Source organism: Nicotiana attenuata, unplaced genomic scaffold (assembly GCF_001879085.1).
Source record: "Nicotiana attenuata strain UT unplaced genomic scaffold, NIATTr2, whole genome shotgun sequence".
Classification (NCBI taxonomy): domain Eukaryota; kingdom Viridiplantae; phylum Streptophyta; class Magnoliopsida; order Solanales; family Solanaceae; genus Nicotiana; species Nicotiana attenuata.
The window spans coordinates 32171-59831 of NW_017670515.1; the positions used below are offsets into that span (position 1 = coordinate 32171).

General features: G+C 36.4%; 3 protein-coding genes across 3 annotated transcripts; 1 reads left to right on the plus strand and 2 right to left on the minus strand.

Annotated features, from left to right (window-relative positions):
• Nucleotides 1-3312: 3312 nt before the first annotated feature.
• LOC109240435 lies at nucleotides 3313-4704 on the minus strand. The gene is made up of 4 exons (XM_019407084.1): nucleotides 4532-4704; nucleotides 4213-4371; nucleotides 3695-4144; nucleotides 3313-3469 (listed from the first exon to the last, which is right to left on the minus strand). The coding sequence occupies exons 1-4, from the start codon at nucleotides 4702-4704 to the stop codon at nucleotides 3313-3315; spliced, it is 939 nt and encodes a 312-aa protein (XP_019262629.1).
• Nucleotides 4705-18067: 13363 nt separating this feature from the next.
• Nucleotides 18068-19496, plus strand: LOC109240441 (induced stolen tip protein TUB8-like). The gene is made up of 2 exons (XM_019407090.1): nucleotides 18068-18212; nucleotides 18698-19496. Exons 1-2 carry the CDS (start codon nucleotides 18198-18200, stop codon nucleotides 19169-19171), a joined length of 489 nt encoding a protein of 162 aa, XP_019262635.1. The 5' UTR covers nucleotides 18068-18197; the 3' UTR covers nucleotides 19172-19496.
• Nucleotides 19497-20536: 1040 nt separating this feature from the next.
• Nucleotides 20537-25799, minus strand: LOC109240442 (E3 ubiquitin-protein ligase UPL5-like). The gene is made up of 3 exons (XM_019407091.1): nucleotides 24033-25799; nucleotides 22692-23278; nucleotides 20537-21202 (listed from the first exon to the last, which is right to left on the minus strand). Exons 1-3 carry the CDS (start codon nucleotides 25696-25698, stop codon nucleotides 20939-20941), a joined length of 2517 nt encoding a protein of 838 aa, XP_019262636.1. The 5' UTR covers nucleotides 25699-25799; the 3' UTR covers nucleotides 20537-20938.
• Nucleotides 25800-27661: the final 1862 nt, after the last annotated feature.

Here is a 27661-nt window from a genome sequence, read left to right on the forward strand (position 1 = left end):
CCGTGCCCGATATAGGCTTTCTTCGTAAGATTGATTTCGTCCAATTGGACTGGGTCGAGATCTTCGACCGTCGCTTTACAGGCCTCCACAACGTCGGGGTCTTTGATGGCGTCCATTGTCGGGTTGACCTTAGTCCCCGACACGGCTAATTGTTATGCCTCCGCGCTCGCCCCCTTTAGCTGTTGGGTGTGGGCGCAGTCTTGGGCTATTTTGTAGCATTCTTGTGCGGTGCGTGGCTCGCCTCGAATACTGAATACTCCCCATGGGGTAGGGAATTTGATCACTTGGTAAAGGCTTGAAGGGACCGCTCGCATGGCGTGTATCCACGGGCGTCCTATGATGACGTTGTATGCCGTTTCTTGATTCATCACGTGGAAAGTTGTTTCCAGCGTGACTCCTCCTGCTAAGACGGGCAGTGCTATTTCTCCGGACGTCTGTTCCACTGCATTGTTAAAACCGGTTAGTGTTATGCAGAGCGGTATTACCCTATCCTCGAGTCCCATTTGTACGAGGACCCTTGGGTGGATAATACAGGTGCAACTTCCGTCATCGATTATGATTCTTTTAACATCTGTATCAGCGATACGTAAAGTGATAACTAAAGCATCGTAATGAGGGAAAGACAAACCGTCGGCATAAGACTTATCGAAGGTGATACTATCTTCGAAGTCGTCATACCGTTCATGGGCGATGGTCTGCTTTAGTTTGTGTGTGGTGGTGAACTTGACGTGATTGATCGCCAAGTCGTCGCCGCCTCCGACGACCATGTTTATCGTGCGTGCTGGGGAGGGCGGCTTTGGCGGCCCGTGGGGTTGTTCCCGTCTGCGTGCAAAGTTGATTTTCCCTTTGTCACTGAGTAATTCCCTCAGGTATCCCTGGTTCAGCATCCTAACCACCTCTTGCCGTAGGCCTATGCAGTCTTCGATTTTGTGCCCCCGTTCTTGATGGAACTCACATAGGACGTTTGATTTCCTTGTGGCGGGGTCTGATTTCATCTTCTGCGGCCACTGCACTTTGGTGCCCAACTTCTCCAGTGCGTACACTATTTCTTAAGGAGACACACAAAAGTTATGGGCGGATAATAAAGGAGGCGTAGCTCTTTCGTTTCGGAGTGGGGCGACGTGTCGCTGTAGCGCGTCTGTATGCCTTGGTGGCGGATGGAAGGATCTGGTGTATGGCTGATGTCGATCCCTGTTGGGGCGGGGGAGTTATTCTCGCCGTCCTTCGTTCCGTCGATCTCTCCTCATTTCTGGGTGTATCGCTATTAGCCGTTGGGTCGGCCCATTAAGATCATCCTCGTCCGCTCGTACCTCAGTGCAATAGGCGTTGTGGATTTCCTCCTATGTGGTAGGGGGATATTTTATGAGGCGGCTCAGCAACTTCTTGGTTGCCCTCGAACCATCCCTGCTTAGCCCGTTCTAGAAAGTGGCGACTGCCATACCTTCCGATACGTTTGGTAGACTCATCCTTACCCTGTTAAACCTTGCTAGGATGTCCCTGAGTCCCTCTCCTGTAGTTTGCCTGATGGCGAAGATGTCTTTGACCCTGGCCTCCGCTTTCTTCGCACCTGCATGGGTTGTGACGAACTTATCCGCCATTTCCTCGAACGTTGATATTGCCTTAGCCGGTAGCTGAGAGTACCATGTTAAAGCCCCTCCTGTCAATGTCTCGCCAAACTTCTTCAGCAGTACCGACGGTACCTGTTCTTTTGATAGGTCGTTCCCCTTCACAGCGGTGACGTAGTGGATCAGATGATCCTCGGGATCAGTGGTTCCATCATATACCCTCAAGTAGGGTGGCATCTTGAAGGTTTTTGGGGTGGAGTGAGGGGCAGCTTCTTCAGTGTATGGTTGTTCAACGAACCTTCCCACGTCGCGTTTTGGTAGCAACTTGGGAGCACGGGGGATCTTGTCGACCCTCTCCTGATGTTCCTTCATCTGATCGCGCAGCGCCTTTTTTTCATTTTCCATTTCTTCCATCTTCTTTAGGATGGCTGTTAGCGTGCCATCGTTGGTCTGTGTCTCGACGGGTTCGTTATTTGCTAGTGCAACTTCCGATTTGCCCACGGCAACAGTGGTATCTACCGTCGGTGTACACCTGATGTTACCTTGTGGTGACCTCTCAACCAAGCCACTCAGAGTGCTTGTTAGCCATCTTTCCAGTAGCTTCTTGACCGCTGAGGGTGCTTCAGTGGCCGCAGATGTGGAAGCTCCTTTTTCGTGCAAGATCGTCAGATCTTCGGATGGGGAAGGTGAGATCTCCGCACCCGATGTGATGCTAGGGGTTGCATTCAGGATGTCATCGTCACTGACCTCGTTGAGAGGGCCAAGGAGATTGGTAGTGACACCCAATATAGCTTTCGATCTTGTGTTATTCTCAGCCATCTTTTGTGTTTGTGTGGTGTAGAGAATGGTAGTTGGTTGTTCTCTAGGTGGATACTATGATTTTGATTCTCGAAATCCCCACAGACAGCGCCAAATTGTTTGGCTCAAAAGTTAACAATATACTTTGTAAGATAGAAAACAATCAAAAATAAGAAAAGGGTAAATCGTAATCAAATATAATAGACCTAGAGATGCAAAGATGATGTTATTGTTGTAGATCTAGTATTGCAAAGTGATAATATGAACTCAAGAGAATATGTTCGTTTGAGGCAAAGATAGAGAGAGAAAGTCAGAAAATGAGAGAGTTGTATTATTCCAGAATCCTCCCTTTACGATGTGAAGGTCTCCTTTATATAATAAGAGACCTTCCTCGAAATAATCAAAAAGTTACAAAAATAGGTAACGTCTCCCTAGTGAAGATACTGAGTCCTAAACGATGTCGCTTTTGTCCCCACATCCGAGTCGTACCCGCTACGTTAGTCGGCGTACACTCACTGGGCGTACCCACTGGCGTAAATACGCTGACGGTCAAATTTGACCCTATACAGGGTTCAATACTAAAAGTAGGGCGCTTAATGTCACAAATTACTAGCGATTGAACTCGAAAGGCATGTTCGGCATAAAGAATTCTTTTTGTGGTAATTAATTGACTTTATTTACCAAGTAAAATATGTACATGCAAACAACAGAACAAAAACTAACCCCACTGGACATGCAACCCCAGTTTGGGTCCTTCTACCTTTCTACTTTCCTACTTTTCAGTCCTCTATCACTGTTCTATTGGATCCGGGTACCAGTTTACATTGGTCATAGTCCATTCTAACCTAGGAAACATGGCGGCTCTAATGTGAATTTCCTGAATGATCATTCTAACTATGCTTGCTGCTGTTCTTCTTTTCTGTTTAAAGATGACACTGTTTCTTTCTTGTCATATATAGTAAACTGCAGCAGCTAAAGTCATTCTACATAAAACCGCTCCTCCACTTCTTCCTTTTGCTACTTTTTCTGTCCATGCAGTTCTTCTTGCCATTTCAGCTTCTTCCTCTGTATTCCTTGCCAGTGCAGCAGTTGCTGCCATATTGTTCCTGTCATTGCACAATCAAAAAAAAGTGTTGAACTGTTTCAGTCTCTGTTGACATAGTGCACATATGGTCTCTATTTTTATTCCCCATCTTGCTAATCTTTCCTTTGTTGCCAGCCTTTCCAGAATTGCAATTCTCAATATGAATATCCATTTTGGAAGTCTAAAATTGTTGCATATTAATTTCCTCCAAGTTACCTTCTGAAACTCCCCCTGCATGGTTTTATACATTTGTTTGATTGAGAAATTGTCCATCCTCTGCACCTCTTCTTCAGTGTAACCAGCATTTTCAAAGTAATTCTTTGCCTTGAAAATCTGTTGAATAACCCAAGATGCATTCTTAGGTGTTGTACTCCATACTGTATTCCATTTTATATAGTAAGCATTAACCCGTTGTATCCATAACTTCTCCTTCTGCTTGCATATGTTCCATAGTAACTTGCAAATAGCAGCTTTGTTCCATAGTTCCACATTAGTAAAATTCAAGCCACCTACTACTCTTGGGCAGCATAGTTTTTCCCAAGCAATCAGTGCCTTCCTAGTAAGCTCTACATTCCCTGACCATAGGAACCTTCTACATATTGTATCAATGAACTGAATAATCTTCTTTGGCAAAATAAAGATCTGAGCCCAGAAATTTTGAATTGCAGTTAAAACACTCTTATAAGCACAACTCTCCCTACATAGGACAGAAATTTTGATGTCCAGCATTGAATTCTGTCAGCATCCTATCAATCAAAGGCTCACATTGGATAATTGATATCTTCTTTGTGCCCAAACGTACCCCCAAGTATCTGAAGGGTAGCTCTCCCTTGTTGTATCCCAGCATATCCATAATCTTCCTTTGAGTCACAAGATCTACTCCTCCAAAGTATATGCAGCTCTTGTTCGGGTTTGCAATTAATCCTGATGCCTCAGAAAAGATTTTAAATTGTTGATGCAACTCCCTGACTGATTGTATATCACCTAAGCAAAACCTAAGTGTACTAAATTGACTTTAGCACACTTAGGGTGGTATTTGAATTCTTTGTTCCTCTTTAAGGTTTTCAACAGCCTACTCAAGTACTCCATTGCCATCACAAACAACACAGGAGACAGTGTGTCACCCTGTCTAAGCCCCTTCCTTGCATCAAATGGTTTTGCTGGTTGCCCATTGATAATTACTGTATAATTCAGAGTACTTATGCATTTCATTATCCACCTTACAAACTTCTCAGGGAATCCCGGTAACTTCATCATTTGTTCTATGTATATTCATTCCACAGAGTCATATGCTTTTTGCATATCAATCTTTAGCATACACCTTGGTGATATGTTCTTCCTTCCATAGCCTTTTACCAACTCATGGCTCATGATGTTGTTATCAGTTATCATTCTTCTTGGAACAAAAGTTGTTTGGCATTTATCTATTAATTCTGGCATGACTTCCTGTAATCTTGCTGTTAGAATCTTGGAGATTATCTTATATATTACTGTACAGCAAGAAATAGGCCTAAACTCCTTGATATTTATTGGATTCTTCACTTTAGGAATCAAAGTAATAGTAGTGCAATTTATGGACTTGCACAAATCTATACTTTCAAAGAACTCCAATACTGCTGATGTAATTTCCTCTCCTGTTTTGCTCCATGTCCTCTTGAAAACATAGGCATTGTATCCATCACAGCCTGGTGCCTTGCTATCATCTATACCCTTCAAAGTTGTCTGCACTTCTTCCTTTGTGATTGACTTTATTAGCAGCATTTGTTGGATCCTGTTCAGCATACTCCCACTCTTTATAACATCTGGATTCACTACTGGCAGAGCAGAGGCTGTTGTACCTAGTACGTGTNTGTACCTAGTAGTGTTTTATAAAAGTGTAGAATCTCCTCTTCAACCTCCTTTGTGTTCTGCAGTATGTGCCCTTCATTATTTGTAAGTCTGCCTATGTGATTCCTTGCCTGTCTGTTTTTCACACAAGCATGAAAGTATGCTGTGTTAGAGTCCCCCTCTTTTAACCATTTGACTCTGGCCTTTTGTTTCATTATGCTTTCCTCTATTTCCATCCATTTAGCCAGCTCCATTTTAGTCTTCTTTTCTTCATCTATGACTGCACTATCATCTTCTGGAGATTTCATATCCTGTTGAAGCTTCATTAGTTTATTTTTTATTTCTTGTATCTTATTCCCCACACTACTGTATTCCTGAGTGTTTAGCTTCTTTAGTTCACCTTTCATTGCTTTAAGCTTGTACCATACATTTTGCATCTTGTTTCCACTATGTTTCCTCCTCCAACAATGACTTACTATTTCCTTAAACTTCGATGATTAGCTAGGCAGTTAAAAAACTTTAAAGGTCTCTTACCCTATACTATATTCTCAGCCATAGTTATCTTCAAGGGGCGGTGATCTGAAAACTCAGGTTGCATAATGATCCCCTCCATTTGAGGCCACTTCTATATCCATTCTGCATTGACTAGGATTCTGTCAATTCTACTATGCACATTGTTATTTGTCCAAGTGTAATATCTCCTAATTGTTCTGATTTCAGTCAAACCAGCATCCCCTACAAAATTTTTAAAATCTCTCACTTCCACTTCTTGTACTGGATTTTCTTGTATTCTATCTTCAATGGACATGATACTGTTAAAGTCCCCCATTAAAACACTTGGCCAATTTAATCCATTCATGGTTTCCTTTGAGATCATTCCACATATTCTTCCTATCTTGAATATTATGTTTGCCATATACTTCAACAAAAAAGAAATTACTGTTACATTGCCTCATAGTTATCTGCCCTGCTATGTATTGATCATGTACTTGTTTCACTTCAAACTCCACCCTTGTTTGGTCCCAAACAACCCAAATTTTTCCACCTGGTGCTGCTTCATAGTTGGCTACCCACTTCTAGTCACCAAACACTTTCCTCATTATTGCATCAACATTACTCTCTTTTACTCTATTTTCCAGAACTGCCATTACTGCTACACTATTCTCCTTGCAGAATTTTTTTAGTAGTTTTGTTTATACACCTTGTTCATGCCCCTCACATTCCATGTTATAATGTTCATCATGATATATTTGTTATTTTGGGATTGTCTTTATTTCCTTGTCTACTCCTCCTACTTCTTATCTCCTGTTCTTCAGAGAATTGCATTATCTTCTGGGCAGTGTCAACTAGGACTTTAAATGCATTGCCTATATCAACTTCATCTCCCCCTTTAGATCCCATTTGTTTTTCTGATGCAGACCTCCCTCTAGCAATCTGCCATTGGTTGTCATTCTCTTGCTGATTTGGAACTAATTCACCTTCTGTTTCAATCTGCTCCATGAATCTTCCATGGCCATCTATCTTATCCACCTTTGGATCAAGCTTCCTTACTATTCTCCATTCCTGCTTTGGTTTCTGATTATTGTTCCTCTACTGCCCCTCTTCTCTATGTTGTTGCTATTGTTCATTACATGAGTGGCCAAGTTGGCAACACACTTGGCAATATTGTGGCTTCCAGTCATACTGCACAATCTATTCAATCATTTTCCCAGTTGGATCATAGAGCTTTATTGATCCTGGTAGGGGCCTTGTAATGTCCATCTCAATTAGTACTCTTGCATAAGAGACTCTGTCAGCCATAGTGGTACATGTATTAGCATATAAAGGTTTACCCAGCCCACTCCCAATCTTACTTAGAGCCTTATACTCAAGTAACTAAGTGGTAGTTTAAGGAACTTAACCCATAACGGTATAGTTCTGAGAATCTCATCCCCAAAATCAAACCCCTCTTTCCATGGTCGTAGGATAATTGGTCTATTATTCAATGTGTATGGGCCATTAATTATAACATCATCCCTTTCTTCATTACTGTTCATCAAAACTATAAAATAACCGTCACTGTGAAACAATACCTTTGGCTTCCTGATTTTTCCCCATTGTTGAGCTATGAAACGCTCAATTGCTCCAATTGTTGGGATGTTTCCTACTACATATAGAATTAAGGCTCTATTCCATTTCTGTTGTTCCTCCGCTATGTCATCTTCCAGCAATTGCACCACTATTTCACCATCTTGTATCACTGGTGAGATATATGATAGATTCATTCCTTTAGCTGCAAGTTTATTCTCGCTAAATAATCCAGCCCATGATCTTTCCCCAGCTCCCTGCGTTTGCTTCTCCTGCATGCTTTTCTCATTTCCTTGTGCTTTATTACTCTGTTCCATGGTTGCCTTTGGAGTTACTGTTCTATTGCTTGGAGTTTTACTCGTACTCGCATCTTCAGCTCCGATCTTCCCTGCATGTGTATTTTTTGTACCAGAACTCATCATTGGTGTCACACTGGTTACTGTCTTCGCCGGCGTTGCCAATTTGAGTTGAGCACTACTCAGATATGGCCAATTCAGTTCACTATCACTTTCTAGATCTAGATCGTCTTCCTCATTCGCTTTCTCTTTGGCTTTTGCTGATTGCTTTCCTTGTTCCTTAACACTGACATCACTGAATTTGCTAGTATTCTTCCTAGGTCGTCCTCTTCCTCCTATTTTTCGACGAGGCGCAGGTAGCATAAAGAATTCTATATTAGAATATATGAAGTGCGACGAAAGTAATGAGTTCAAAATTTTACTGTAAAAATGCCTTAGGGTTTGAGTTGAAGTTCAAATGAACAAAATCTTGAGATCTTAAATGTTGGATCAAAACACAATATTTTGATAAATGGTTGAATCTGTTATGAAACAATAAAAGAAGAAGAAGAGTATTGCAGAGAAAAATAGAGGGAGAGAATTCTTATTGATTTTGGGATGAATTACAATGGAATAGAACCCTCTATTTATAGGGAGATGGTGACTTAGCCACCAAGTAATAAACCCTAGAATCTCTCTAAATATAGACATTCACCATAAATAGAACTCTATTTATAACACTCCCCTTGAATGTCTATTCAACAGATAATGTGCCTCGTTAAAACCTTAACTAAAATAAAATCCAGTGGGAAAAAAATTCTAGAGAAGGAAAAAGAGTACACATATCTAACAATACGCCTTTTGGTTGCCTCGTTAAAAACCTTGCAAGGAAAACCCAGTGGGACAAAACCTTGTAAGGGAAAAAGAGTGCAACGCGCATTAACTCCCCCTGATGAGAGCATTAATTCACATCCTTGAGCATTTGCATTCCAATCTTGTGCACCATCTTCAAAAGATCTTTGGTAGAGATTTGATGAACAAATCAGTCATATTAACTTGAATGAATATTGCACCTTGAAATTATCTTTCTTGATAGAGATGAATTGTCTTCATATGATCTTGTTGGAATCGTCAGTTCAATATCTTCACATAGAGGTGAAAACTCTTGCTATCATATTATCATGCATATAGTTATAGCAAGATACATTTGTGCACAAATTGCACTGAGGAAGTGGTACTTCAAGATCAAGAATTGTATATGCTTCAAGCAACTTAAATCCTTCATGGATTGTCATATAAGTTAAGTCACATAAGTCATATAATAGATTTTAGATGCATATCAAGTTTTCATGTCATGCTAGACATATAAGATATTGAAAACTGATTGCACATACCATTGACCTTATACTTTCAAGTGTTAGAACTATATGTCTTTCATATGAAACCAATTCTATTTGAATTGTTTCTTCAGACTTAAGATCCTCATATATATATATTTAGCGCTATCTAGATGTCGTCGGCGAACATTTTATATCGGTTTCAACCTCCTTATTTTTCATAAAGACATAACATAGAGATCTCTTCATTAATATATTCAGGTACCTGAATCTCTCACGAGATTTTATGAAGTGTTATGTCATGTGATCTTCTAGATTACTTGCCTTCTTTATTATGATCATCTTGATCATTTGCTCATCTTCTTTATCAAGAAGTTTATTTGAAACCGATTTGTCTATACACTTTAAGCGTACCATAGACTTTGTCCTTCTAGGAATTAATATGAGCATTTGCAATGAGAATATAGTTACTTTCTTTGGGTCAGCAAATGCGTCTGGCATGCTTTGCAATATATTGCAGATGAATTATATTTTTATGAACCTCAATTTCATATTATGTTATTCGAGGATCTAGATGTACAAATGATAATTCATTCCATGTAACGTTTTCTCAACTGTTAATCGTGTCTCCCCTTCATGTTAGAAAAACTAACTTGTTACCTCAACTTTGAGAACCCATCTTTGTGCGTTATGGTATTAATCAAAATATACCCCGCACATGAATAATAATAAGATGAAATTATTTGGTTCCTGACCCTGAACCACTTGTGAGGGGAGAAAATAATATACTTTCATATATAACGTATATCAAACTGATATAGATAACTTTGTTCTCATAAGCAATTGTTTAGCTATTAAGTAGAGGCACTTAATAAATCATTTTTCTAAACCAACTGTGATGTAAACCAACTTATCAAGATGAACTTCTTGAATAGAAAATCTGGAAATTATGCTCGAAATTAAATTATTGAGCAAGTTACCTCGCAAACACCATGTTGCGGGTTAATAATAATCGCACATGTAACCATTTCATAGATGCATCTTATGTGGTATACATGGCAGGTGAATGGGCCCATATTCACCTTTGAAATTTCCAGCATTCATGGGATTCAATCCCAATTTTAGTTGGTCTATTAATTAATGAGAACAAGCAACATAAGAGAATTCGTAAAGAACTTTCTAGTTCTTTAATATTTACCCATGTGAATTCTCTTTTATTTTTGCACATCAAACTTAAATTGATATGGCTAAACCAATTATGCCAACTGAATAAATTATCAATATTGACAAACCTCAGATTTACACCATGACGTGTGCAATTATCAATAAACTCCAGGTTTATTATGATATGGGTTTTTATATCAATAAATTCTCTTTATTGTGTTATTCTCTTGTTTGTGTAGTACAAACTGGAGAATAAAGCGGGTAGCTTTTCACATACATATTACCCCACTACAAGTTGTAGTAATAGAAGATATTAAATCTTTCCTTTATTTATAGTCTCGATATAATCAACCGCTTTCGCGTATACTTTGGAAACTGAATAAGTTTCTTTGAGACTTACTAAAACACAATACCTTATTGGTAATCAATTGTTTTTCTCCAAAATAGTATAATTGGCTCTTACAGAGTTCTCAATTAATTTTGTAGTACCACATATTCATCAACATCCATATGGTGAATATCTCTTTTAAAGAGAAAGTTATACCATTATAGTCATGGTCAAAATTATATGCAAGATCTGTTTCTTGCATTACTGTTATTCTTCAATATTGGTAGGCAGCATCGATCGTCGATTGGATGGTTTGAGCCGGGGGAGGCTCAGTTATTGGGTACAGATTTGGTACAGGATTCCTTGGATAAGGTTAAGATCATTCAGGATAGATTTCGTACAGCTCAGTCTAGGTAGAAGAGTTATGCCGACCGTAAGGTTTGTGATGCAAGCACAGCGATTGAGTCAATAGAATTAGGTGGTAAATTGTGATACCATTTCATAGCTCCCTTTGACAGGGTCTCTCCGTATTTCTTTAGTAAGACAGATTTGATCTCGTCATACTCTAGAACTTTCCATTTAATGGCACATGTGTAAGAGGTGACATGCTCGTTGGGATCAGTCGTTCCATTGTATTTAGGAATCTCGGGCATGCGGAACTTCTTGGGGATAGTCTTGAGAGATGCGCTCGAGGGAATCACATTACCAAAATATTTTGGCGTACAATAGGTACGTGACCAATGACCATTCAAGCCATAATAATGACATTATTTTCTTATATCATCTCAAACCTCCTTCTAGAGGTGAGTGTGGTATATTCACTACCACTAGCATGTTCATATTCTTTCAAGAATGAATATGTATTTATAAATCGGATGTTGTCACATTCACATCATGAATTGACCATAGTCATCTGTATGTGCTTTATAAATTCTCATGTCAAATCGATGACAAATATTACTTTCACAGAGTGAAGGTTTATTTTGAGAATCCTTATTATTCTCATTATCACAATGATGTACGATCATAATTTCGTCTATTGCCACGTCCACATCCATTGATATATTCATAGTGATAATTTTGTCTTCTTTTAGACTTATCACATACTGCTATCACATTCTCTTAAGGGAATGAGAATGGAGCAAATTCAATGGGACGGGTTTCCACTTTTTGTGCCCATAATCATACATGAATTTGATCATGGCAAGACATAGAAATTTTACCACTTTGGGTGGTTATAATTTCTTTCAAACTCCATTAGAGTTATTATCAAACTTTGTTTTCTTTGCTTGTATATAAAATCAAATTATAGAATTTCAAGAATTTAAAAGAGAAAAATAAAGTAAGATACTTACCTTAAATCCCGAATTTAATCATGAAGGAAGTTCATGGAATAATTGACAATCATTATGCTCAATCCCAAAGCTTCTACTCACTTGGTTAGAGTCTCGTGCTGATAACGTGTTATGAAACAATAAAAGAAGAAGAAGAGTATTGCAGAGAAAAATAGAGGGAGAGAATTCTTATTGATTTTGGGATGAATTACAATGGAATAGAACCCTCTATTTATAGGGAGATGGTGACTTAGCCACCAAGTAATAAACCCTAGAATCTCTCTAAATATAGACATTCACCATAAATAGAACTCTATTTATAACAGAATCTGAGTTGTTTCACTGAATTTTGAAAAATATTATAACATAAAATACACAATAGCTGGCCAACTTACTGATAGTAATTGTTATTCTTCAACAAATAAACATATTAATTGTGCTCGTAGAGTAACTCAAGTGACCGGCTCATAATAAATATCATTTTTCTACCATATAAATAGTAAAATTCCAGTACAAGGTTATACAACCTTATTATAGTTTTTTTTTTTTTTCTTAAGAGGGAAACCCGCAGCCGCTACAATCTCTGTCATAGCCTTTGCCTTTCGGGTGAGCACTCTGTGGTAAGCATTGGGTAAACCTCCCCCTGTGTAATAGCCTCCAAACCACACAGGGATGTAACCGCACTAGGCAAGCCCTGTGCGACATGCTCAACCCAGAAGGCATTGAAGGGGGAATTGATCTCAGGTCATCCATGTGGATAACCACCCTCCAAACCAACTGGGCAACCCGAAGGATTAACCTTATTATAGTTATCGGGTGGGAAATCGAAAAAAATATAACTTCCTATATAGAGGTGGACAAAAGTCATTATGTTTATTTCAGCAGTACTAAGATGTAAATAGCGTAGATATTCAAATTACTTTTCTCTAAGATAATAAAATTGATTAAAGCATTATGATTGTAACATCCTAATAAGGTCAGATAATTTTTGAAGGGTTTTGATCCTTTACTATCAAAGTAAATTGTTAAAATAAAAATACTAAATTAAACTTAAAGTTTTATACTATCATATTATACTTACTCTTGAATTATATCACACTTACAAAGTGTCAATATAAGAAGATTACATATAAAATTATTATAGTGGAAAGTAGCCAAACAAAAGAGCCATCACACTTTATATCCTATCTTTAAATAATTTACGTGGAATATACCAACTTGGTTTTGCCACAGTCAATATATTAAAATTCTTAAATGGGTCCCTCTTGTATATGAAACGGCAAAAATAAAAAATGTTAATCAGTAATTCTTTCTATATTTTGATACCTTTATAGAGTAACATGTATTGTACATAATAATACAGCTAAGCTTCTTATCGGAAAGAATCTTGACTAGTCTCATATTTTTTTTAAAAATATTTTCATCTTTCATATAATTAAGGTGATTGTTAAGTCATATAGTAATGGCTTTAAGCAATCTAAATCAACAAAAAGTCTTAAAACCACTTTAGTTTATAGGGATAGGTATTAATACTAATTAACACATTCTTGACTATGGTTAGTGCACTCTAATTCGAGATGTATATTCTGATGACGATTCTTGTCTTGTTTTTTTTTTTTTCAATGCTATAGTCCAAAATTTCGTGTTTATTGATTGTTTTGCGATCTTAACAATACGAACTATAATGTATTTTAAGTTATAAAAATGTACTTATTAGTGGTTGAAACAACAGGCTTTTGACAAAATTCTTTATTAGAAACTGTAGCTGGAGAAATTCTAAAATCAAATTTAATATGCTATGTATATTCTCTTCGCAGGAGGTCATTGGTTCAAACGGTGGAAATAATCCATAACTGACCATAAGGTAAAGCCAATGAAGCAATGGCTTTAGGCCCCCAAATATTTAGGCCCCATTTTTAATTAATAATAGGTTAATTCTATGACAAATTTTTTTCAAAATATATTGAATATTTATGGTAAAATAGTATATAATAATTATCTAAAAAAGAGTATGATTAGCCAATGTGATTTGTGGCGACTAATAGTAAATTTACATTCTAATATTAATACTATTTTTCTCTTTCTCACAATAAAAGTTGTATTTTATATTCTTTCTTTTCCTCTTACTATGTTGTCTATTCTCTAAAAATTATAAGGGATGAAGGATTATAAAAACTTATTTGCATCCAATGTTTATACCAAGCCAATGAATGTAAGAAATTTGTCTTGCATATATAATTTTTAACACTTAATTATGGTTGAGTGATATATATTTTCATTTTAGTTTGTCGTTGCATTCTTAAGGTTAAAAACATAGTTAAGTATAATTAAAATTGCTTCTTTTTTATTCTTTTCAAGCACTGCAACAACAGTGATATTTTATTCTGATATTAAGTTATGGACTAGAATTATATTTTGTTGTTCTAACTTCCTATTATTGTTCTAAAATTTATTATTTTGATATTTTTACCTCATAGTAGTATATTTTTTTTATTATTATTATGTACAAGAATTCACATATGTCAACTATAATTTGACATATGGCTCAGGTTATTCTATATGATTTTTTTTTAAAAAGTTTAAGGCCTAAAAAAAAAAATTGGCTTTAGGTCTCCAATGTTCTTGAGTCGCCCCCTGAAACAGTCTCTTGCTGAAATACAGATACAGGGTAAGACTGCGTACGATAGACCCTTGTGATCCGGCCTTTTCCTAGATCCCGCATATAGCGGGAGCTTAATGCATCATATATATTCTCTTCGCACTGTATCAGTGTCAATCATAGTTAAGGACAATATCAAATAGTACTGCCTACTTTTTCTATTCAGAAATGTGTCAGCATGTCTAACATCATTCCGGTAACAGCATCGTCGTACAATTTATACTAATAAATAAAGTTTAAACTTAAAGAACTTCACTTTTAGTGAACACTTACTAATTGGATTAGTATGACGGCCATGACGAAAGGCGGGTCGATGAGGACTGAGGAGTGATCAAAGAAAAAAATTGACAGACTTCTTTGCAAGCAAGCTTTTAAAGAAGAGCCGCACATGACACCTTAGATGAATTTATTTATATGCATAATACAAGTTTACAATATGTATTCCTTCCGTTCTAATTTATGTGAAACTGTTTGACTGGACACGGAGTTTAAGAAAAAATAAGACTTTTGGAATTTGTGGTCCTAAACAATTCAAAAAGGGACCCAGAGTATTTGTGTGGTTATAAATGCTTCTCATTAAGGATAGGATCGTAAGTTTAAGCTAAATTGTTACCAAATTTAGAAAGGGGTCATTTTTTTTGGAACGAACCAGAAAGGAAATAAGTTCACATAAACCGGGACAGTGGGAATACGCTTTTAGACTCGAAGATAAGGTAGCTCAAGGGAGAAATCTGTGAGGTATGTTACGGCTTCTTTGCTTACGATACTACTTTCCTCTTAAATTTTTTGAGTTCTCTCACAAATATTTCTTCCGTTCGGATGGACAAGTACTTATCACCTAATCACAACCTTCTGCTAAAGTTATGACCTATGTACCTCGGTTTTCTGAAAATATTATCGGCTGTACGTCGGATCCTCCAAAAGTAGTATATTTTGAAAAATCTGACAGTGGTGCATCAACATTTTAGAGAAGGGGAGCTTTGGCGTAACTGGTAAAGTTATTGTCATGTGATCAGGAGGTCACGGGTTCGAGCCGTGGAAACAACCTCGAAATGCAAGGTACGACTGCGTACAATAGATATTTGTGGTTCGACCCTTCTCCCAACCTCGCGCATAGTGATAACTTAGTGCACCGAATAGCCATTTATGGTGCAATAGCATTTTGGAGAGCAAACCCGAGCAGAGATAGAGTGGCGAATGACACAAATCCAGCGTGGCAAAATCAGAGGGGGCATGCTAGTGGGACCCGGAAAGCACGAGGTGTAGTACCTGGAAAGCATCTCAAGGCTTAGGTATGGGCCCACAAGGCCCTAATAAACATATTAAAGTACGGCCCATTCCGAGAAAGCCCAAAAGTATGTGGGATGAATTGGATCGAAAAAGAATGTGCCACGTCAGATTTCTGCTGTGGGGTGGGACCCATTTGGACATTTTATGATCGTATTTTGTGATAGTGGGGTCCAATTCGGCACCGGCCCTTCACTATTATTTTGGCCTTTACGTTCATATCCATTTGTCCACAAATCAGAAAGAAAATCAAGTTGCCTATTTTTTTCAAATTCCTAAACATTCTCATTTTGACCATTCTCGTAAAAAACATTTTACTCCATACTATTAGCTAAGGGAAATATATGGTGAAAATCTTATACTATGATTCACCATATATTTTACTGTTAATAAAAACTGTGCCATGCCGACAGATAAAAACAAACATAATTTGAATATAGTGTCACGAGTTTCAATTAGAAGCGAAGTCAATATTTGAAATTTATGGGTTCTGTCAGAATGTACGTAAGATTTTTGGTAAGTGGTAATATTTGAAGAAAATGAAAAGATGAATAAATCACTATAATGACAAGCGGCGTCATTATTTATATTTATACCCAATATTTTTCATTTTGTATGCTATCTAGTATCTATATATACTTATTTAACAAATATTTCGACGAAGTGGTGCTACGTGACACCGCTTGCCGCAAGGTGTATACGCCTCAGTGGTTTTGAATTTGTCATCGAACTCATAACTCGTCTTATTTACTGAGTTTGGATTTAAATATTTATATATAAATTTCTTAATAGAAATATGATCTCTAAGAAAAAACTATCAGGTTCGTCCGAACTGTATCTAATAATCTAGCTCTGCTCCTGGTTCCAGTTACTTAATATTGATAGTTTCAAGTTATTTGACATAATTGAACTCGACACAGAGTCCAAGAAAAAAAGGGAGTATTTTGAAACTTGTGGTTTTGAAACATATCATAAGATTTGTATGGCAATAATAATTTCTCATTAATAGTAAATGAAAAGTAAATATGTTATTTTATTTTAACAGACTAATAAAAAGATAATGTGGCATAAAATAAAATAGAGGGCGTAAATGCTATCAAGTTGAATATTTCTTATTCTCGTGTTAACCTAAAAAACTAAAAGCTTATTCACACTATGGTTGCTTTAAAATTTGATGTCTTTGCATTTTAACTGTCAATCTGTTAGTTTAAGCTTTTCATTTTTTTTCATAAATGTTTAATTTAGTAATTAGTGATGTATTTACTTTGTCACTACTTTGACAAAATCTTGGTGGTAATTTGTCTGATAAAGTAATAGTATCAATAGTTTACAGGATCCAATAAATACATATAAAAATTAAAAGAAGGCTGAGTTGATTTTTATATGAGTATTTGCATGAATTAGCAATTAGATTCATTCCCTTAAACCAAGAGATTTTGTTGTGAAGATCTAGAATCTAGAATTAAGAAAAAATTAATTAAAAAAAGAAGGTGGAACAGAAAAAGAAAAAAAAATTATTTTTAAAAATTATTAGAACATGAAAGCATGATAGTCTTAGTCACCTGCACAAAACACAGAAGAAACCACTCAAGAAAAAAGATATCATAGCTGTTTATAGGACATGGCCTCCACCACCATGTGACTTTGCCATTTCCTAATCAAACAAATGCCTTTAGACAAACTAATAAATGATTTAATAAATAATAAATGAATTAATAAATAATCTTACCAAAGAAAAAGGCCCTCATCTTGAAAATCAATCAAGAAAAAAGAAGAAGTCCGTGTTGAAGCTGTCTGTATGAGCTTGCTCATATTATAAGTTTCAAGTTCGGATAGAAGAAAAAAGTTGCAGTAGGATGACAACCAACATAAAACCCGTCAAGATGAAGCTGACTTCAACTTATTTGAGGTTGAGTAGTAATTGTTATTATTTCGTGAACTTATTCATATTGTGTTCCAAACTTGAATTACTTGAATAAAAGATGAAGATCACACTAGGTCGACAATCAACATGAAATTAATTAATTTATAACGAATCTTTACAATACAGAATATATTTAAGATATGAGATAAATAATGAGAATTTATACAATCGACCTTAACTTGCTTGGGGTTGAAACGTAGTTGTTATTATTTTAATATTAATTGTTATTATTTTAATATTAATTTTTTTGGTAAGCATAAAGTAAAGTAAATACATTTACAAGTAGACATCCTAATTTTTGGACACCCTTTAAAGTCAGTGATGTGAGATGTCAATTTGTATATCCTTTAAGATTCTTTTCTTTTCATTATTTTAATTAATACAGTCGATTTTACTTCCCTATATATAGCTCTCTCATTTGATCCTTTTTCATCACCAATCACAACTAAAAACACTTTGGCCACCTTTGCTTCTTAAGACCCCCTCCATTTCATTATTTTTCTTCTCTTCCCATCTTCTTAGTTTCAACTTTATTCCTTCAATTTCCAATGGCCAGCGTTGAGGTACTTTTATACCAATGTTTTTTTTTTTTTTTGGCAATTTTGTTCTTCCTTTCTTTCTAAATGAAAACTTAAAACTGATGAAGTGAATAAAATCTAATGGTTGATCAATACTCTTTATATCTTGAAAATATTATTAGATCATTCTTGGATAAAGGTTTTATAATGAAATATCTTGATAAGGTCAATGATCACAGTTTTTTTATGACCTTAGTTTGATATCAAGAATACAAAACAACATAATTACTACTACACGTCAATCCCAAGCAAGTTAAGATCAGCTATAAGAATCTTTACTGACTATGTCGCTCTATTTAAGCTTTCTATATTTTCTACTGGCATATAACTCAGTGATAGGATATAAAGATTCCTAGTATATGTAGGAACTAAAGTAAACATACTAACACGATGGTCACATATTCCCAACTAATTGTTATCGCTTATATAGATCTTTTCTCATGAGTTGAAATTTCAAATTTTGTTTGAAGGTTGAATCTACACCAGTAGCAGCAGTAGAGACTGCTCCAGCTGAGGCTGAGGTTCAAACAACCCTAGAGGAAACCAAAGTAGAGGAACCAACCCCAGTTTTAGAAAGCGAAACCGCGGTCGAATCAGCAGCACCAGTAGAAGAGACTGCTCCCGCTGAGGAAGCAGCCCCTGTTGCCGAAGAACCTGTGGCTGCAGCAGAACCTGCAGCCACAGAAACAGAGGAGCCAGCAACTGATGAACCAGTTGCGGCTCCTGTTGAAGAGGTAGCAGCCCCAGTCGCGGAGGCTGAACTCGAAGCAGCCCCTGTTGAGGAACCAGAAACAGAGAAAGCTGTCCCTGTAGCAGAGGAATCAGCTCCAGTAACTGAAGAAGCAGTGGCTGAGAAAACCACAGATGCAGCAGCTGAGGAACCAGTAGCAGAAGCAGAACCTGTTGAAGAGACAGCAGTTCCAGTGGAGAAAGCTGAAGAGTAAATTCTGAAGAATTTTAGTGAAGATGGGAAATAGTTCAATGGTTGGTGAATGATGGTGGTCTATTAAAGTTGGTTGTGTTTATTCTGTTTCTTAATATTTTATTTACTACTATTATTACTACTATATTATTATGGTTACAGTGAGGGCATATGTTATTTTTAGCATATGCCTAGGTCTAGGTGGTCGGGTGGATACTCCATAGTTTTTAAAGCTATGTTTGTTATCTTGTCCAGGGTTCAGTTTGCTATGGTTTGATTAAGATGATATGAGATTTGATCTCTAGTTTTTTATAATAAAAGGGTCATATCATTTTTGGTTGTTTTTATTAATGGGTTAATACCTTCATTTTTCTCTTGATGTTAGCTATCTGATCATCAAAAATTGGATCATTTACTTATACAATCAAGAAGGCTGTTGCATGCCAACCACAAGGGAATGAAAAAAACTCAGCTTTTCGGGGCGGGCCAACTCTCTCGTTATAAAAAAAGCTTGCAAAAAGCACAAACCTGAGTCAATAATGTCGCGATGAAAGTTAGATCTCATAAAGTCAGCAAAGCTATGGTTTCGCATGTCATATATTTTTGATCGAGCAAGAACTTGTAAGGAAGGCCGTCGTTTCCCTTTGGAAAAAGAAAAGAGCTGCGGAAGAGAAAAAGTAGATCAGATTAAAGATAATATAGAAGGATTCAATATGGTGATTGTAAAGCATTCCACAAGCAATAATTTGACAAGTTGTAGATGAAAATGAGAGTCAACAATCCCTCTATATCCATAAAGATAGCTACCAAAAGAAGCCATACATAAGGTCCTACCTTACATCAATTCTTGACGATTGGCGAAACATATATAGGTTGATATCTCATTCCACTAACTTACCCTTCTAACAAGAAAATGATAATGCATGTATGCACAACACAAAATTTGACAACAATTACAGAATGACAAGGCGCAAATCAATGAGAATGAAAGGTTTCCTAGTGCACAAATTTTCCGACTAAGACGTTGATTAATCGAAGTTCAGAAGGAATACAGTTCTGAAGGTATGAGGTATCACAGACAGTGATATTCAGATGCAGCATAAGTGAAATATAGATGCTAATCTACAAGTTTGCAACTCTCAGTAGTGTTTGTTCTGGAATTAAAGAGAGTTATATTACATGCCTAAATTAAAAAGGGAAAGGTTAAATATATACATCATAAAAGTTAAAAAAATATGAAGCACATCTGGCTGTATAAATACATACATAACAATGGTTGGTCAAAATGCTTTACAGATAATGCAGAATAAGAATTAGAAGATTGTCTAACCTTCCCACTTTATCAATAGATGCTATACCTCTACAAACTGTTGATAAGGAGAAAAAGCTGGAAAAAATACAATCTTCAGCCATGTCAACACTATTAAAATAGGGGAGAGCGAAAAAAGGAATGAGAACGACAATGCATAGAGAAGACAGAAGAAGGACGGGAACTTTTTTCTTCATTAATAGATATTATACCTGTATAGAAGTTTGATAAGGAAAAAGAAAAGATACGCATTCAGTAAAGAAGTAAGCCAAGTTCTATTAGCTTTTCTAACTTGTCTTAGACTCGTCAGTCTGTGATACATTGAGTTGAAAGTACGAACTTCAGCCATGCAAAGAGGGGGTAACAAAAAGAGGACCATGAAAAAGTCAAGTTTCAAATAGGTAGCAGGTAGGCATATCCTACTTCATGTACAAGCTGATTACATATCTTATGTGCAAGTTCAATCTCAAAATTTGCATGTCACCGGGTACCAAAGCTGCAACCAACATGCTCTTGGGTGATTATGCGGAGTCGATCTTGCATGATGGCCATGGATTTATAAGGAGGAAAGCATATGCGGTAGAAGCATGTTTTCGCAGAAGGCAAGTGATCATAGGACTCTGAGGTTTTGTAGATGTGAAGTTTAGAAGCCAAACCACCAAAACCCTCTAGAGGCAGATGCGTAATTGAAGTCCAAAAGAAAAGGAGCACCTTTCTCTGCTCAGCAGGCATACTCGCAACTATCTGCATGGAAGGAAAGAAACAAATGTTATTGGTATGAATCACATCTTCTAACACTTGAAGGTTTGTCCTTACAATATTCAGAGTGGCGACAACTAATCCAGTTCGCAATAATCAATTACCTGGGATCCATATCCAATAACCACCAAACTACCTTGGGAATGTAAACGAGAAAAGAGAGAGGAATTGCGTCTTGATATTTAGTGTTACCGTGAATCCTATTTCATTGAGAATCTTATCTTCCGTAACACAAAAAATCCACCTCTCTCTCTCTTGTACAGTAAAAGTGCATAAAAACAGATGCCTGAAAGAGAAGGGACTAGGACGATCCTCACGTAGCTTATTGCACCATGACATCCACGAACAGCAAATACCAAGACACAAGACTGTCAAATGGTAAAAGAGTAGCTCAAGCAGGTGTGCATGGGCAGCTCAAACTTACATTATCCACTATAAGAAACCACAAAAGCAAGCTACTAAGTAGCAGACAAAGACTACCTTTTGACACTAAATTATTTATTTGTAATATCATTAAACACAGCCAGCAGGCCTCAATCAAAGAATTCTTTAGCATGACCAATGCCACGAATGTACATCCATAACCGGCTCTAGGGAAACCAAAAGAAAGACTGCAAAACTCACTAGACCAAGAGCCTTTCCATAGTTGCTTACCCTGATAGTTCCTACACACGAAAAACATATTATTCTCTGTTTAGGCCTTACAGATGCTCTTCATAGAACTGCATCCCACGTGATCATTTCCAATTTTGGCTAGAATGGCAGACATAGGTGTGAGGCAGGGTAGTAACAGGCCTAAAAGTGTACTCTAAATATTGCTCTATCCTTGCCCCTATCGACAAAGTAACAGACTCACTCATAAAAGTAAGTCTTTTCCCTGCTATATATCCTAGCATTGTGTAACCAAAGACAACCTTTCTGCTCTCCTGCTTTCTGCCAATTCTCTCAATTCAACTCGTCCTTTTTCTTTTTCTGACTTATAAAGCTCTAGCTTCTAAGACAAATGGAAAAGGACGGTTTGTTTCATCTTAGTCTGAATAATCGGAGTTCGTATTCAAAGTGTGATATAGATGAGAAAAAATAACCGTATGCCGCAGGATTACTAATATGAATTGCTGGGTGCGGTTTTAAAAAAAACATAAGACGCACTTAAGGAAATGTCGTGGAAGATGGGCAAATAAAGTAGGCATATGAGTACAATAAATCCCGTTTATAATGTTCTTGCTTTTATTAGATGTTATTCCGGCAAAACATTCGCTACCAGTAGAGAATCCGGTAAAGTAAAAGAACCAATATGAACCTCCCAAACTCCTAAAACAAATGCTTCCCAGTGCAATAGCTTTGAAGGAAATAGAAAGTTCTGAGTCAGAAATTTACTGCTTCTACAAATAATGAAGAAAGAGAGGATGAAAGCGTTAAAGTCAAGTACCAAGTATTATGAAAACATAGTGACTCGCAGATAAGAATCGTGTACCTTCCAGAACCATGATATTTGAGGATCACTTTCTTTGTAGCCATTGTAATCTGTATGTGCTTTCCAATCTTCCATAGAAACATCACTTCCACTCCCATCAAGCATCAAGTCAAGATCTTCAAGATTTAAACACCGAAAAAAGGACTTTTGGAGCCTTGACGTAGTTATATCAGCAAAACCTCTAGAAAACTGGGCTACCTGCTCAGCAATTGATGAGACAAAACGATGTCGAATAAGAAGATTAACATACTTTATCCTATTCTTGCTGTTCACAACAGTATCTTTCCCATTGGGACAAAGTTCAATCACTTTCCTGGAACCCAACTCTTCCATTTCACAAACAAATGTCAAGCCCAGTGTATCTTCATCCACCATCTCTGGATCCATCTCCAGTATCTGCTTGCAGCTACTGTATAAGTATGGATCTGCATCCCTAATGTCTTCCAATGAAATATTCTTTTCAGCCAATAGCAAAAAGAACACACGACCAAGCACAACACCGACTTGAATTTTATGCATTAAAGCCAATGCAATCATCCTACCAGAGAAGCGGAAATACTCAAGGTGTAATGGGTCCACCTTAGATGCTGCAAGCACAAATCATAGATGAGCGTTATTTACATTCTAATACAGAGAGTAATTTTACTTTTCCGTGATGCATTAAATGATTGGACAAATGATAGCCAAAGCACGACTTCATGTTTTATGGGGCCAAAGTCAAAATTACTACATCTCAAGGGTCAAAAGTACTTTCAACATTAGCTTAGAGACTGTTGCGATTGCGAGAGTGTGTTTGGCGCTGGTTAGATTGGGGGAGTGTACACAACCAAACTCGAAGTCAATATGGATTATTAGAAGCTTACAGGAAAAAAATAGGAGTAAAAACCTTTTTAGATCCTAATTATTCTTTAGATTAGGTCGTATACCATGATAAACATGAATTCTTAGCTACCAGTTCCTTCATAACTTTTTCCTAGTGGAATACAAGTTCCAATTTGGTTATCTATTATTTGAACTTAACAAGAGGTGGGATCCAAGGGTCATAAAGCAAGTAAAAAACAGATCTCTGACGAACAGGAAAAGATACAAAATCATTTTAAAAAGAAGATATGCTGCAAGGACACAGGTTTCAGGAAAAATTGAATAATGAGACTAGCGACGAGCAACTACATCAAGCAACCTTAAGGGATATCCACATATCTTGTCATATCCACACAAAATTATCCTCTGTTTCATACTAAAAAAAATTAGATACTGATACTAGCAAAAATCTGGAGATTAATGAGTTCAAGTAAGAATAAAATGCAAAAAAATGTGTACATAAAGGCACTAAAAGCTTACCTGGATTTGGGAAAAACCTTCTACGATCATTTGGGCAAGCAACATAGAGAGCATTTTGAGGGTTGAAGACCGCTTGACATACCAATAAAAACCACTCCCTCAATACACCAGGACCAGTAGCTTCTTCATGCTTGAATTCCATAAATAAACCGCCTCGTAGCAATTTGGAATCAGCTTGTCCAATGTACTCGAATGATTCTTCCAACAACTGGGACCTGTCAATGAGCATCTCATGCATCGCATTTTCGTCTCTAACTTCCGGAAGCATCATCATTGCCAAATGCCTCCTCAACTCAAAATTGGTTACCTCCTTGTGCTCAAGAACCCAACCATAATCATCAGACTTTTTTGCAAATGAAACTATCAAAAAGCACAATGAAAGCTTTATTTGCCTCATCTTCTGCCAAAATACCTTCTCCAAGCCCTTATACAGTTTTGATATACTATTTAACTCCTTCAGAATTACAAGATACTGAGACCACCAGGGTGCAATAGGTTTGCCTTTTCCATTCTCTTTCAAACCCAACCGGTCTTCCAATTCCCTTAAACACATCTCCATTTTATCTAGCAAATCATAGAAAATATGATGCAAACATTCAATATACTCTTTGTAATACACTCCTTCACTGGTGTCATCCTCTTCCAACGGGAAAGTTATTGGAAAGCGAAATGGTACTTGCCACCGTATTACATTTCTCACCGGAAGCATAAACACAGTAAAATCCCGCACAATGCTAAATGATAACCCAATAAGCTTAGTTGATCCCATTGTCAATTCCAAATCATAAGATAACTTACTTGCTACCTCACAAACAAACGGAAAAACATCTTGCAATGCTAACAACTTCTTAGTTTCAGCCTTACACGTCGCAATCCCAGTGGACTCTACTATAGCCCCTAAACTACTCCGACATTTATTATACAAACGATCATCAATCCCAACAGCTCCTCTGAGAAGTTTACAAAACTCTAACACTATAGGAACACATCCATTGTACACAGGTACAGGCAACTTACTCTTAAATGAATCAATAAATGAACGAACGGATTCATCAGCACTATTTTTGTTAGCATAATTTGAAGACATATAAAGCATTACCAGAGCTGAAGGAGCAGACGAGGAAATGAAGATTTGGATGTGCTCATACGCTTTTTCAGTATTATCCTTCGGTGTTATAGTTAAAAACTGTATAAGCATTTTTAATATATAATACGAGTTCGAGTTAACAGCAGGATAATTGCCTTTCAAAATACCAGAGATTAGTGAAATTAAGTCATTCATGAGCTGCCACGCCTGAGGATGGCCTGTGCTCCGAATTCGGCCTACAAGTTCCAAGCTTGCATCCTTTTGAATACCACAATCCGACAACGTTTGATCCCATTGATGAAGCTGCTTTCCCCGGTAAATTAACCGCTGCTCCACCGCCGGTATACCGGTGATTAACATGATTTTTTCGTGAACTGATTCTACTGAGTCATTAGAATCGGCTTGAATTACCAGCGTTTTGCCGCCGGGAAACAAACGTACAAAAAACTGAATATGTGTTGGAGGGAGATTTTGGTCTTTTCTCATCTTGACGGCGGAAGGAACTGAAACTTCCATTTGATCGGCGACGAAATCATTGAGCTTACGTTTGTTGGTGGTGCTGTTGTTGTTTAAGCCCATAAATAAATTAAAAAATAAATTCTGAAACCTAAATTCCAGAGAAATCGGTAGGTAAGCTTTATTTGGTTGAAATGGAGAAGACTGAAGAGAGTGTTGCAGAGAAACAGAGAAACACTGTGGAGTGTGAAAAGAGAGGGGAAAGAGGAGTATTTGTAATTTTGTATTGGCTGTTACGTTTGATTTTCACAATTTCAATTACACTTTTGGTCCTTTAATTATTAATATATTCCAAATTTGGTCCTATAATAGTTGGATACTAAGCACATTTAACCTCCAAATTAACAACAATGTGTATTTATAGAACATAATTTACCAGTTATTAAATTGTTTAACAGTTCGTAATATTTGTAAAGATTCACTAGCAAGAGCTCAAAAATGTACTCATAATTTGCTTAACCATAAATCACAATGACCAAATTATAATTTGTCAATACTTGAGGGATTAAAAGCAAAAAAAATTCTAAGTTTTTATTTGTTCAATTTCAATATACTTTCCAGATAATGGAACCGATCCAGTATAACTTTTAGTGCTTTTTTCTGAAAAATTTTCAATTATTTTCCGGTATTTGTAATCCGATTCAATATTGATTTTCTTTTATTTTGATATTTGTAATCTTATATTAGTATATATTTTAATGTTATTCTTGTATTTGATTATTTTTCAATATTGTAATCCATCTGGAGAGAAATTTTAATTTTTTCCTGGTATCATAATATGATCTAGTAATAGCTATTAATTCTTTTCCCTGGTATTTTGTTATTTCCAAAATTGCAATGTGATCTAGTATAACTTTTATTTTAATGAAAATATTTTAGTATTTGTATATATTAGTCTTTTTAAATTTTGTAGATTGGACAACCTTCCATCTTTTTGCAGTTCTAAATATCTTGAATCTAGTATAAAAAAAAAATCTATGATAATGCTGCTCACTGATTAATGTCCATCTCCATAATAGTTCTAACAAAATAAAAATTTTAGGCGTTGTTTCAACCTACTTTTAGTATTTAACTTAGAGATAAAAATAGCATTATCGTAATGTGATGATTTTTTGAAGTCACAATAGATAGGGGTGTCAATGCATATTTAAAAACCGAATAAACCGACCGAACAATACCGTACCTTTAGTTTTTATAAATTTATAATCACACTGATAATTAGGGTAGGATTTTTATTTTATTAAAATAAACAAAAGAATACCGAATCGTACCGAATAAATTTACATGAAAAAACCTATTTATATATTAAGTTTAAAAATAATAAAGCACTAAATTTTTTCTTGGGCCTTGGAATTATGAAAACGGTTACAAGCCAACGAGTAATTAAACTCAAAGTTCGATTTCTCAAATCTATTATACTACTCCTATTGAAGTTAAATTATTTCTAGCATATCCACTAGAAGGACACAAGTTATTCTAGTGATTATGAGTAGCAAAGTACAATATATTGAATATGTTTCCTTTCGTATGATATAAATTTATATTTTCGAATATTTAATCTTCTATAGACTTTATTCTTGAGTCCCAACTTGTTTAATATCTTTTCACTCGTGTGATTTATATTTTTGTTTACTCTTAAAATTGGATAGCACTTAAACTTAGAAGTGGTTTTAAGGATATGTGGTTTCACTTGGCACAAACTGAGAAATATAAGAACTAATGTTAGAAATTAACTGTAAAAGAAAGCAAACCAATATAATGAGCAGTTATGGCCTTCGAGCTAGATCGCCCTCGAACCAACAGAATATGCTAACAAATGAGTATGAACTGAACAACAGAGCTTAAGAGAGAAAATGTAGTATATTGCTTGATTATGCGTGAATAATCCCCCTTACAAAATGATTATAACCCCCTTTATATAGTAGAAGAATTTTACTTATGGTACAATTCTAAATACAAAAGAAAATCTCATGATTGGCTAAATGTCCGGTCTTGACTCGATATGTGCCGAGATCTCCGCCACGAT